The following is a 14,483-nucleotide window of genomic DNA, read 5'->3' as shown; positions in this document are numbered from 1 at the left end:
TAGTAGAATCTATCTCACCGTCTTCTAATACCTACATAGAAAAATGTGTTATTTGATTAATATTGTCATAAGTTACTTTGAAAGTATGGGTCACATCATGGTTAGTATCTATGGAGCAATAACTTTTACTGGATCATTTTCAATAAATTGTTAAATCGTGAATAACTAAAAGTAACTTTTTACTTAATGTGGATTGAAAAAAAGAGTTGTGGTTGAGATCAATTAAAAAGCACAGTAAATATTGGAAAATAAAAATTCTAATTAATATAGACTGTAAAATAACATTGATTTGCTGAAAATATCCCTCCTGGTAAGCATTTTCTATCCATGAGAAAACAAATATTATCTTAATGGGTATAAAAAGTATGATTGTGCTTCTAAATTCAAATTCCAATCACAGAAATACATTTTAACAAAAAAATGTTATACATTATTAGTATTAATTATATTATAATATGACATAATCAAGTTGGACCAGTTTACTTGATGTCATTTCAAGGAAGAAGCTTGGGTATGCGACATTTTAGGATGACGTGGAGGACGGGTTGTCAGAAGATAGGAATCAAATTAAAAAGGGAAGACGAGATAGCGAATTTCAATTTAAGCCAAAAAATTTCAAAAGAAAAGCGTAAGCATATCCAACACATTTATAAAATTATAAATTTAGGGTTGGCATAATGTTGGTGCTGAGAGTGACTCTAACTTATGAAAACTATATTTTGTGTTTGTATTGTAGTGGGAGGCCTCAATATATAATTCATGGGATTCACATTTAAGTATTCTTATGCTTCTAATTCACCTAAAGAGAAATTGTTCTAAACACACACTAAACAATTTTATGCGTTCATTGATTTGTTTTTTAATAGACTTCAATCTCTAAGTCACTTTTTTTTTTTTAAAACATTTTAAGGTAATCAATCTCAGAAAGTAAAAGTGTAAAGTATAATTTTTAGAATGGAAAATCGTTAGTGATGAAATTTAAAATAAATCACTATAATATGTGATATTTCATTTGTTCTTTTCAAATGTCTAAGGTTTCTTAATAGAAAATTAAGGAATGTAATATATGATTTTTTAAAATAAAATATTTGTTACCTTCTTCATTTATATTAAGAAATGAAATTTCGTTACATAATCAATATGTTGTTGTTAAGGCTAAGGTAGACTTAGGTGGAAGGCACATGTGTTAACTGTAAAGTCAAAAAAAAATGTTATCTATTGCAATAAATAATATCAATTATTTTTTTTGTAGTAATAATTTTAGAGGTAGAAAATATAATTAATAATAAAACTTATGATAAGAAAAATTAACAATTTAAGATAAAGGATTGGAGTAATTTTAGAGAGTTTTTAACAAAAAAAAAAAGAAATGAATAGTTGAAAAAAAAATTAAATTGTGAAAGAGATAAACACTCCACGTAGAATTGTAGAATTGAATCATGAGAGATAAGAATTTAGCAAATGATGATTAAAATAATATTTTTGTAATAGTAAATGAATAGTAAAAAATGAATAGTAAAAATGAATAGTAACATTTTTTGGCTATAAATAGCCAAGGGAAGGCTGAAAATTTGCATCAAAATTCTAGAAAAATTTGTGAGAGAAGAGAGTTGGAGGAAATTCTGGAAGTTTTCGGAGAACGGTTTCAGAGGAAGAGATTAAGTCTGGAATAAAGGTAAGGGGAGTTACCTTTAAGTTTTTGTTTTGTATTATCTTGAGTCTTGCATATGTACTATTTTGCTTTTGTTTGATCTTAAATCTTGAATATGAAGTATTTTGTTTTTGTATGATCTTGAATTTTGAACGAGAATCTGCTTCTGTGTTTAGATCCAAGTGTGATAGTTGTAAAATGTGATGCTAATTATGTTATGCCATTTGTATGTTATTAGTTGTTTATTTTTGTATTTTTGGATGGATTAGAAGTTGTCTAACCAGCTCTGCCAGATTCAACTTCTTGTTTGTCCCAAACTTTTTATTTCTTTTTTTATTTATTCTTATTACATTTTTGGAAGCATTAGAAATTGTCTAACCGGCTCTGCCAGATTCAACTTCTTGTTTCCCCAAACTTTTTATTTCTTTCCTTATTTATTCTTATTACATTTTTGGAAGGATTAGAAGTTGTCTAACTGGCTCTGCCAGATTCAACTTCTTGTTTCCCCATACTTTTTATTGTTTTCCTTTTTCGTTTTTATTTTTGGAAGGATTAGAAGTTGTCTAACCGGCTCTGCCAGATTCAACTTCTTGTTTTCCCAAGATTTTTGATAATTGTCAAATACTTGATTCTTTTCTGACCATTTATAGTAATATTTCATTTGTTTATAATTATCTTGTATGAATTCTACTATGAATGTATATTGTAATGTTTGATATGAAATTATGCATTTGAAATATAGTATGAGTCTCGGGGAGAGACTCTATAATGGTATGATATTAGTGTATATGTTGATGTTGAGGGTCCTGTTGTTGGTGGTTATCCTAAAATTCTAATAATTGTTCAGTCTCAATTAGAGAAGGATGTGTTATGTGGTGAGAATAGTAGGAGGTCCTAGTCTATGTTCATAGACGTTAATGGACTAACCTTGTGGGTGATGTGATATATTATATTTGGCCATAACTGTGTTGTAGATGTCACCACAAGTGCATGACCACCCGAGACTTCCATCAACATTATATCCGGATAATAGAGTCTAGTATGATAATTGCATCTTACAAGAATTTATCGTGAATGTATTACGTATAATAATAGTGTAATGCTTTTCTTTGAATTTTGCATGGTAGCTCACCCTGACTTGTTTGTTTGTGCCAGAAAATCTTATTTTTGCGATGATCGTATAAATAAGTGAAGGAGGAAGCAGCAGAAAAATGAAGAGTAGTTTAAAAAAAAAAATTTAGGAGTGTTTTAATGATGTTTTAAAAAAATGTATTTCCAGTGTGAACTATGTTACTCCTAAATGGATGATTGTAATACTGTATGATGTTTATATTATTAATGAAATAATTTTGTGTGTGAGATGTGTTTAATTTTTGGGGTGTTACATTAATAGTCTTTTATTTCTTTTGCACATTTCTTTTGTTTTTTTATATGTTTTTTTTTACGAATTTCCATCGTTGTTTAGTCCGTGGTATATATTTTAGGATTTAGTGTAGGCTTAATTACGAAGGTTCTGTATAACGTTGTTTAGAAGAAAACATTTCAGAATTGGTTCTATTGTCGAAAATGGACTATTCCTTTCTCTTAGTAGAAATTGGAAGTAGCGTTCTGAATGATGAAATTCCACAAATTTTTCTACTCTAATCAAAATGTTTTCTTTTGATGTTTTTCTTTCCCACCAACATTATTTTTGTTGTCATTGTTTGTTTTTTATTTGCAGGATGATTAAACTATTTGATTTTGATAGGGTCCACATGTTCTGTTATAATTCTAAGGTGGCATATCTTAATACTATTTTCTTTTATCAACGCATATCTTAATACGATTGTACATTCTCTTCACAACATAAAAGTAATATTATTTTAACAAACAAAAAAGTAAAAATTAAGTAATTAATATTATTTTAAACTATGGAAATAACAGTTAAATAGAAAGAAAAATAATTTTAAAATAGAATAGTTAATGAAGAAAATTTATATTATATGTTTTTATCAAGAAAAGAAAAAAAAATAACAAATAAAAACTATCACAAAGTCTATACCCATACATGAAGAGGAAATTACATGTTATGCATTTAAAAAAAGAAAACTTAAGTATAGGATAAATTATAATTAAAACTAAAAAATAATACATAAAATAGAGTATTTTGTTATGTTATAGATAAATTTTGTAGAAATATACTCTGTCAATGTTAAAATTTAACTAAATTATAAAAAATATTGAAATTTATCTTAGATTCATTTAAAAAGGTGACCTATCGTAGAACTATTCATACATAAATTTTAATAGTCGACTAACTCTTACCTCAAATTAGGGCCATATATATATATATATATATATATATATATATATATATATATATATATATATATATATATATATATATTCTAAATTACTACTTTAATTAATAAAATTGTTAGTAATTCTTTTACAACAAACTTAAGAACTAAACAGAGTTTTTAAAGAAAATACTATCTAATATTGTTTTACAATGGTAATGATGAGGCTTGAATCCAGATTATTATCGTTTTTATACTAGTTAATAAAATTATTATCTTTTTAGAGGTAAGCTTTATATTATTTCATTAACGATGATAGAATATTTACAGTGTGGAATAAAATGATGAACGCGGTTTCTAATATAGAAAAGATAGACTTATATTATTTTTTGGGTAGAAGTAATAAGATTTTTTAATTGTTTGTTAATAAATATAGTTATAGTTTCCTTTTTAAAATAGATTGCTGGCTTTAGAGAAATAATTAAATATAAAAATATATACATTTATGCAACTTGGTTTGAGACGTATAATGGAAATGAAAAAAAACCAAAAATCTTTTATCCTCTAAAAAAAGTAAGAACTTTGTCATTTTACGAAGGAATCTCTGCTTTTATTTCTTTTTATTCCAAAGCATGAGGCAAAATGCTTAATATAAAAAGAAGACCTTTCTTCCTTCCTATTGTCCCCTTATTTCAATCTGTTGCATTTTAATTAATTGTTTTTCCCTCTCCTCAATGCCTAGCCATCCATTCTTGCATATCTAATGAACCTCACAAACATGATGCTATTTTTTTTTTTAAATTTTAATTATATCAAAATAATATATTTACCGACAATATTAAATTAGCATTTTATTTGTCACAAGCATATCATATAATCGGTTTTCGTTTCGTCGTTTTAAAAACTAACTAATGTTACTTCCAAAAATTATTTTAATAACATGAACTATTACGGCTTGCATGAGACTTAATATATAATATGAATCCCTTGTTGACCCGCCACCAATAATACACACACATATACATATAGTAATATGACACTTTGACAATAATGATTATGTAAATCAAAGAGATATTTTTAAATATTGCATCCTTATTATTAACAAATATAAGTTTATAAAAATTAGTTAAATTATTGTAAGGATGAGTTACAACCGACCAATTATTATATTTCCTTCCATTGAAAAATATACAAGAAATGAGATTGGATCCAAAACTCAAAGCTAGTGCAACCATAATTGATAATTAGTAATATTGTTTCCTTTCATAATCTATACTATTTATACTTCTATATATTATTATATATAAAGATATATTATTGTATATAAATAGTATTCATATGGTGTTCACATTTTCTTTTTCAATTTTATCCTTTAATAACCACTTTTTTAAAATTCAAATAACTACTCATAATAATTTTTTTATCCCTTATTGACTTTTTTTTTAATTTAACTAATTATTTATAATAAAATATACAAATTATTTTTTTATAACTATTTTAAAAAATCATTTTATAGTTTAATAAATTCTTATTAAAAGTGTTTTAACTAGTACTCATGATTTAAGTTAGAGAAAGATAATAAAATTTATTAAATTATATTTCATTATATTGTTTTTCTATATTATGTATTCTTTTATTTGACTTGAGGAGTTAAACTTGTAATTTCTCAATAGAGTACATTAGTGTTATTTCTATAGACATGTACTTAGAAATGATGTTTTGATTTGGTAACGTGGGATAACATTCGATAAAATATTTCTTAAAAGAATTACTAAGAATATTTATGATGTTTTTGAATTTTCTCATATTTTAAAATGAATTTTTTATTTTAGTTTTTATAATAGTAAATAACATATTATTTTCAAATACAATGTTAATAATAGATGATACATATTGTATTCGAGAGAGTCTAAATAATGTCATTAGTACGAGATGACATTGCCTTTCTAATAACTAGAGAACGCACCACATATTAAATGACATATAAGAGATTAAAATATTTGAAACTCATCTAATCTAGTTATTGCCTTGAGTGTAGGCCAACTTACCTAATAGTTCATGAAAATAGTATAAAAGGATATTATTCATGAAGTATGTATTCATTGGAGGTGTCTTTACAAGTACCTCCAATCTTTCTGACATAGAAGACCTTGGGTGTGTCGAAGAAAAGAAAGTAAAAACATTTTGACCGCTTGAAGAATAAACACATATTAGATTTGATAGATGAATACCTAAATAAAAATTGACACACCTCAATAAATAAGAACATATGAGAAACAAAGTCAATATTTTGTAAAGTAATAAATTATTATTCAAGCATTATTATTTTTAGATGGCACTAAGAAAAGCAATTATATTGTTAAGCTCTTATAAAGATTAAATGATGGATACAATTATCTAGTTTCCTAAAGTGTTGATTAAATTTAAAGACCTCAATTTAGTCAAATAATCAACTTATTGTCATATTGTAGGACGATTTTAGATAAATACAATCTAGTTAAGATTTTCTTTCTAGATTTAAAAACGACAAATTTCTACATTCACAATTTTTTCTCACTTTCTATATAAATCTAATCACATTCATCTTTTTCATTTACATTCATAAATATTCTCACATTTTTCTTTTTCATTCACACTCACCTCCTTTGCTCACATTTATCTTCTTGGTTTACACTCATCATTTTCACCTACCCACATCTTCTTTATATACATTTTTTTTCTCCATCTCATTTATCCATATGTTTTTCATCATCTTCATTCATACTTATTTCTTTTATACACATTCATTTCCTTTATCACATTAATTTCTCTCATCTATACTTATCTCCATCTATTATAACTTCTTTTCTATCTTTTTCATTTATATTATTGAACATTGTGTAGTTTTTTTGAAGATGTTGTCATTAGTATTAGTCAAACTTATAGAAATTAAACTAATATTAAAAATGAATTTTGTTTAACATCTTCATATTCATAATAAAGTTAAATTAAATACATTTTAAAATATGAACCTTTTTAATTTTGAGTGTCTCAGATAAAATTAGACAAACATATAAAAAAATTACTTGAATGATCATCTTTGGTATCAATTCAATCAAAGTGGTCGCAAGGGACTGACTAAACGAACCAAATGTATACATCTACCACACAAGTTATCAAACATCATTTCCAATCTATATATTGTTTGAATACATTTGGTTGATAGCCACATTGCTCAAGGGCTTTATATGGTTTCATATAGACGAGGAAGTCTGATACCTCCTCCTTGGCTAAAACTTTCTTCTCTTTTTTTATAACCAATACAATTTTGGCGATGTGATACCTCCTTCTTTTTCACATCGGTTTACTAATCTAAAGCTTTCTCCTTTTTCGGGAAAAAACTCATGTAATTTTTGTGGTGTTACCCATAAGTGGAAATGACCTACTATAGGAAGAAAAAGATGAACTTAAAAAGGTCATTTTAATTTAAGTTTCACGTATTTTAGTCTCAAATGATTTGAATAAATTAAACTTCTATATATCTAAACTTGAGAAAACATTGCTATTTACTTATTTTCTTTTACTTTAAACCATCAAATTATTTTTTTAGTTTAATATATATTTAAGACGTAAAATTATTTGAAATTTTAGAAATAAGAAATTAAGTTAACACTCGAAAAAACTCGAAGAATTCCATGAAACGCGATAATTGAGTGTTGAAAAACATGAAAGTTTTTTTTGGAGTTAAATTTGATGATTTGGTTTGTTAGTATTTCGTAGAAAACAAGACTGCGTTTTGAACACGAGAAAATAGCCAGAGCTACAAGTATAACTATGCACTCGGATTTCTTAAGGAATAAAATAAACCCAATTGAAATAAAAGAAACAAAATAACAAAAAGACAATAGTACATTATGAATGGAGCACTAATAATATGTTTGTACGAATCAGTTGAAATAAGCCGTGCTCTCTAATGGTGTGAATTCTAACGTTTTATAATTATATTTGGATATCAATTAATATTATACAATCAGTATGGTGGAATAGAATTACTTCTACCTTTTATATACATATGTATAAAATTTTTTGATAGTTAACTGTGATCTTTAATACATTGACTTAACTAATGATGCGATAAATTTAATAATAGTTAATATGGTAAACTCTGATACATTTTAGAAATTTTATTTAATTATAATATAATTCTACAGAATCAATTTGCATAACTAGAAAGCAAAAATTATTTTCCACTTATATATAGTAGCTTCTTCGTAAACAACGAGGAAGTAAATATGAAAACGCAAAACCCGAATTTAGCATGCGGTAAATGAATTTCCAAACCAACTCTATCAATGCATCTGCTTTGGTGAATTCATGCACGTTGAACTCTAACTTTTATTTTCTCACAGTAGGTGATTGGTGGATTAGCGGCATGGAGTTTCACAGAGAGCAAAAAGGGATGGGTAAAAATTTTCTATTTTTGCAAAGAAAAAAAATAAAATAAAAAGAAACGTAAGATGACAAAGAAAGTGGTGAAAAAGTGGCGTGAGAATTATAAATGAGAATAGTCTTGTCGAGAGAGGACTCATACTCATCGTCAGACATTCTCAACTTTTGAGATTAGCCAATCAAAGTGGTGCCACAACTAACATCTCATCTAGCTCAGCCTTAAATCAGTACTTCCTGCAACTCCTTTCACGCAATCATCCAAATAAAACACCAGCCACATAGATACCGAGGTGTTGAACTTGCATTAATGCACTATAAGAAGAGCAAGTGTAGCAGAGTTCCATCACACACTTCAAACAACCATGAGTTCAACTCCCAGTACGAGACTCAGCCAGCAGGAACACTTTCATCTTGAAGATTCTGGCCAAATAGAGAGGTCCCTTTGGGTTCTGGAACCTCCCAATCCACCACCTCTAAGGAACAAGCTATTCACTCCACTCAAGAAATCCATCTCCTCTTTCTCATCCAATAACAAGCCTTGCCATCGACGTCTTCTTTCATTCTTAGAGACTTTGTTTCCCATCCTTTGCTGGTTCAAAAGTTACACAGCCTCAAAGTTTAAAAATGATTTGCTAGCCGGTTTAACTCTTGCTAGCCTCAGCATACCGCAGGTGTAAATTCACAAACATTGCTTCTAATCTCATGGCAATGCATCAGTTGTATACCATTACATTCCTCTCAGCCTTTTTCTCATCACTTTTATCATTTGGTGTTGCAGAGTATAGGATATGCTAATTTGGCGAAGCTTGATCCTCAGTATGGCTTGTGTAGGTCTCTAACTTTAGTTATGTTTATTATGATATACTATATACTATACAGATGTATCGTGTTTTAAATTTTATTTCTTTTCACTACATTCAGACACCAGTGTTGTTCCTCCTCTTATCTATGCTGTGATGGGGAGTTCAAGAGAAATAGCCATTGGACCTGTAGCTGTAGTATCATTGCTTCTGTCCTCCCTAGTCCCCAAAGTGGTAGATCCTGCTGCTGATCCTGATGCCTACAGGAGTGTTGTCTTTACCGTGACCTTATTTGCTGGAATCTTTCAAGCTGCATTCGGTATTTTCAGGTGGTTTCCCCATCCGTTTGCAGATTTCTTGTGAATGTGTAGGTTTCCTTAAAAAGTAAGCAGTTTATTCTTCAAATCTGCAGGTTGGGGTTTCTTGTGGATTTTCTTTCACATGCTGCACTTGTTGGATTCATGGCAGGCGCAGCCATCGTTATTGGTCTGCAGCAGCTGAAGGGGTTGCTGGGGATTACTCACTTTACCAACAAAACTGATGTAATATCCGTGTTGGAGTCTGTATACAAGTCACTCCGCCAACAGATAACATCAACAGAAAAAGTTAGTATGGAGAACTTGGTTATTAGTTTCAGTATAGGGAAATAAATCATTTCATTAATGCCTTAGAGAAAAAGAAAAAAAAAAACTAATGATGGGGTGATAAATTTTAAATTTTTGAATGGAACAACTTATCATGATATTTGACATTATTATTTGCTTTTTACATTGACAGTGGTACCCTCTGAATTTTGTCATCGGGTGTTCATTCCTGATATTCCTGTTAATAGCTCGATTTGTTGTAAGTAATGAAATTTCTGACATTCCTATTCCACCACTATATTTTCTCTGTTTGATTTGAGGTTCCAATGTGTATGTCATTTCAGGGCAGAAGAAACAAAAAACTTTTCTGGTTGCCAGCTATTGCTCCTCTTGTGTCGGTTTTACTATCAACTTTAATTGTTTATTTGTCAAAAGCTGATCAGAATGGGGTTAATATAGTAAGGCATGTCAAAGGAGGCTTGAACCCAAGTTCAGTTCACAAGTTACAATTTCATGGTCCAAATGTTGGACAAACAGCTAAAATTGGATTGATTTCTGCCGTTATTGCTCTCACTGTATGTTGCATTATTTGCTCTTTTATCTTTTTAAAATGATTTTTCTTTTCCCCAACTCTTAAGCACAGTCTTACTGATGTATATATTCGTCAAATTCAGGAAGCAATAGCAGTTGGTAGATCTTTTGCTTCCATTAAGGGATACCATCTTGATGGCAACAAAGAAATGTTGGCAATGGGATGCATGAACATTGCGGGATCTCTCTCTTCATGCTATGTGGCAACTGGTGACACTTTGTCTTGGTTGCGATTAATTGTTTGATCATTGCAAGTTTGGATTAAAATTGGAAGAGTCTGAAAGTACTTTCACTCGGGAGACAATTTTTGTGCACAGTTCACAAAAGCCCTTTTGAAATTTTAATCCAAACACAGTCTTAATCTGAATAACTTCTGTGCAGGGAAGTATATGTGCACCAAACTTATTCATATTTTGCACTAAACATTTGCAGGTTCTTTCTCAAGGACTGCAGTAAATTTCAGTGCAGGATGTCAAACATCAGTATCAAATATTGTGATGGCAGTTACTGTGTTTCTGTGTCTTGAATTGTTTACAAGGCTTCTGTACTACACTCCTATGGCCATACTTGCATCTATCATTCTCTCTGCACTTCCGGGATTAATTGACATAAATGAAGCTTGTTATATTTGGAAGGTTGACAAATTTGACTTTCTTGCTTGCATTGGTGCCTTCTTCGGAGTCTTGTTTGTATCAGTGGAAACTGGTCTTCTTGTTGCAGTAAGTAGTTGACTCATTTAAAAAATTACTGTGCATCACTAGTTCTTTTCATTACGAAGTTTAGAAGAAAAACAAAAAATCATTCGAGCAGACACCAAAAAACACATCAGTTGGCAACTAGCGTAGAATAGAGTTGAATGCGTGACATGATTTCTGAATACGTGAAAGACTTGGTGTTGTCACTGCTAATTAGTGGGGTTCCATCCATCAAATAATTTGACCTAGATAGTCGTGTTGTGTTGCTCATACCTTCCTTACTTATTAGGCTTCTAGACCAGACTTTGGTCCACAGATTTGGCGTTATATGCTTGGCTTGTATGATTGAATTCAGAATTCACATCATAATTTCTTATGTGACAAGTGTGATATTTAAATATAGTTGTAATCCAAATCCACTACCAATTTTGAGCTGTTTAGCGTATGTCTCTCCTTTAATTTAGTTGAGACAAATTTAGTTCATAAACAGGAAGAAATCAATATTTCACCCAAATATTATTTATTGTCCCCTATCTACCAAGAATTATGTCTTTTCAGTAATCACTTCCTAGAACACTTGTTAGTTATGGTCATTTCATTATTCATCCATTAAATCAAATTAAGGTAAAAAGGTGAAGAGTGGGATGAATAATTGATGATGTATCTGAGTGTGAAGTTTGTTTGTGCAGGTCTCAATCTCCTTTGCAAAGATACTGATACAATCAATCAGACCAGGGATAGAAGTTTTAGGCCGAGTTCCAAGAACAGAAGCTTTCTGTGATGTTAGTCAATATCCTATGGCCACAAGCACTCCAGGCATTTTGGTGATTCGCATAAGTTCTGGTTCACTCTGCTTTGCAAATGCTAATTTTATTAGAGAAAGGCAATCACCTAATTTAAAACATTATTTGGAGAGTTTTATAAATTTAATTACCAAACTTTGAAATCAAAATTATTTAATTCTTTCCAGAATACTGAAGTGGGTAATGGAAGAAGAAAACGAACTTGCCAAGGGAAGGGTCAATGCAGTGATCTTAGACATGGGCAGTGAGTCTCAGAATTGATCATGACCGTAATAATGTATTTCATGGAATTTATTATAACCTTGTGATCATCTTTTTTCAATTGTCTTTGATAGATCTCATGAATGTTGATACTTCTGGGATTCTAGTACTGGAGGAACTGCATAAGAGGTTGTTTTCGCGTGGCGTACAGGTCAGTCTGTCATGAATATGCATCTTGACAGAAATTGTTATCATCATCTCATTTTTGACACATAATCAAATTTTATTAACTCTTTCATAAATTAAAAACCCGGATACGTGTCATCAGAAGATTAATCAAGATCATGAACACCTACTGATCTTAATCTTAGAGCATAAGATCTTGTAATGATTTCTCAGCTTAACTGCATAATTGAACAGTGCTTTGGTGTGTGCTTTTGCAGTTGGCCATGGTGAACCCCAGGTGGCTAGTGATTTACAAGCTCAAAGTGGCAAACTTTGTGGATAAAATTGGAAAGAAATGGGTTTTTCTTACTGTTGCTGAAGCTGTAGATGCATGTCTATCTTCAAAATTTCCTGAACCATGATTTCATTGGCCTTATCTGTAATGATAGATGTTTGACGTTGTTCGCTCCCACTGTTAGTGGAACTGTGTCCTGTACGAAAAAAAGTCATGTATGGGAGGGTATTGTTTCACAGAAGGACACCTTGCACGGACAATTTTGGTAGAAGCAATGTCAAACAATCAACTACAAATAAAATAAGCATTTCATTGCTCAAAAAAAAAAAAAAATACTAGAAAAGAAAATATGCAAAATTAAAATAAAATTTAGTGAACTTATATTTCGCAGCACCAGTCATTTTCACATTTTTGAAATAATTGAGAGAGACGTTAGGATTTTTGTTTTTGTTTTGTTTTTTTTTTCTATATATATTTTTTTTCATCCAAAAAAATGTGATTTTTTTAGAAAATTTATTAAAGTACTATAGCGGAGAAAATTCTACTTACGAAAGATAAGAATTTTAAGTTTGTTGACTACATTAGAATTTTATCAGTGAAATTTTTAAACAATGTCTCGTAAGAAATCTACCAAAAATATTTTCTTGTTTTTAATAAAAAATATATTGACATTGGTCTTTAAAATTTCATTCAGTAATTCAAAATGTCATAATTTTGAAATAGAAGTCATGTTTATTGTTAAATAGATTGTTGAATTGATTAGAAGTAAAATTTGATTGATTCATAATTAAGTTAATTTGAGAAATACTTTAATTTAATCTTTTGCGAAAGAATTTTAAGTCTTGAGTTTTGAGCGTAATTGTGATGGATAGATAACCATGTGCTATTTCTATTTAACTTGATTCTTTTATTTGCAACTTACAGTAGACACATGCATAGTAATTGAGACATTTTTTGTTTTTATCTATTGGGTCAAAAAACCGTGATAATCTATTGATAATTCTTCTAAATCTTTTTTTCTTGTTTTAAGTACATTGCAAAACCTTTAAAAGAAGAAAAGCATGTTTTCCTCACCTTAAGAAGAAAGAAGTTAGTGGGTTGTGTTAGAAATGACTTATACTTAAAGGGTAGGAGTGAGTAACTCACCATAATAATAAGTAGAAAAAGGAATAAAATGCAATGAAAGATCATGACAAAAAAAGTGAAAGGAAAGAAAAAGAGAGAGAGAAGTAAAAAAAAGAAGTGAAAAACGAAATGTAGAAAGAAAAAAAATAATTATTTCATCAAGAATGACACAGAAAATAATATATTTGTTTTTCCAAAATCTTTGCTCCTTATAATTCTTTTTATCCAAATTTTTAAACCTCTACATCTTAAAATTTTTCTACCTTTGTCTCGGTCACATTACAATCTTTGAATGTATATTTTCCAAAAGTGTGTGAATATTAGAATTTTGCTAAGTTATAAGAGTGTTTACCTACATGAGTAATTTGAGTGAGCTTAAACACTTAAGAGAGCATTAGTGAGAAACTATACATTTTAACTTGTGATTCCTTTCAAACTTGATTTTTTGGTAAATTCAAAAGATTAACTCATTTATTTAAAATAAAGTTTTTTCATTGGCAATGATTAATGACAATTTGATTTATAAAGTTGATAGTTTTTACTGAAGTTATTTTCCTTTGGTTTAATGTTGATATGAAAATTGAATCGAAATAAACATTTGAAATTAATAAATTTTGCCTTGGATGCAAAATGATAAGTGTATGGGGTATGATGAATGCATCTTTATGCTCTCATTTAACCTTTAATTGGTTTTTGTGCTTTCAAAGATAATTTTAATTAAGATTTGTTATGATTGGATTTATTGAGCATGAGATACAAAAACACGTTAAAAAAACATTTTAATTGTATAAATGGTCTTTGGATATTTTGAAGTGTATTAGTGTAGTTGTAGCTGAGTTTAGGTCATGAAGGTGTAGAAATTAATT

At 29.2% G+C, this 14,483-nt stretch overlaps 1 protein-coding gene across 1 annotated transcript; it reads left to right on the top strand.

Annotated features, from left to right (window-relative positions):
- Window positions 1-8,508: 8,508 nt before the first annotated feature.
- LOC148204054 (low affinity sulfate transporter 3-like) lies at window positions 8,509-12,733 on the top strand. The gene is made up of 12 exons (XM_088106900.1): window positions 8,509-9,029; window positions 9,137-9,185; window positions 9,280-9,487; window positions 9,571-9,763; window positions 9,936-10,001; window positions 10,087-10,317; window positions 10,417-10,543; window positions 10,766-11,052; window positions 11,718-11,911; window positions 11,999-12,075; window positions 12,167-12,243; window positions 12,476-12,733. Exons 1-12 carry the CDS (start codon window positions 8,721-8,723, stop codon window positions 12,617-12,619), a joined length of 1,962 nt encoding a protein of 653 aa, XP_087963026.1. The 5' UTR covers window positions 8,509-8,720; the 3' UTR covers window positions 12,620-12,733.
- Window positions 12,734-14,483: the final 1,750 nt, after the last annotated feature.

The sequence above is a fragment of the Vigna umbellata genome, chromosome 2, assembly GCF_029865625.1.
Source record: "Vigna umbellata cultivar VRB3 chromosome 2, Vumbellata_1.0, whole genome shotgun sequence".
Lineage (NCBI taxonomy): Eukaryota > Viridiplantae > Streptophyta > Magnoliopsida > Fabales > Fabaceae > Vigna > Vigna umbellata.
This window is presented reverse-complemented; position numbering and strand designations above follow the sequence as displayed.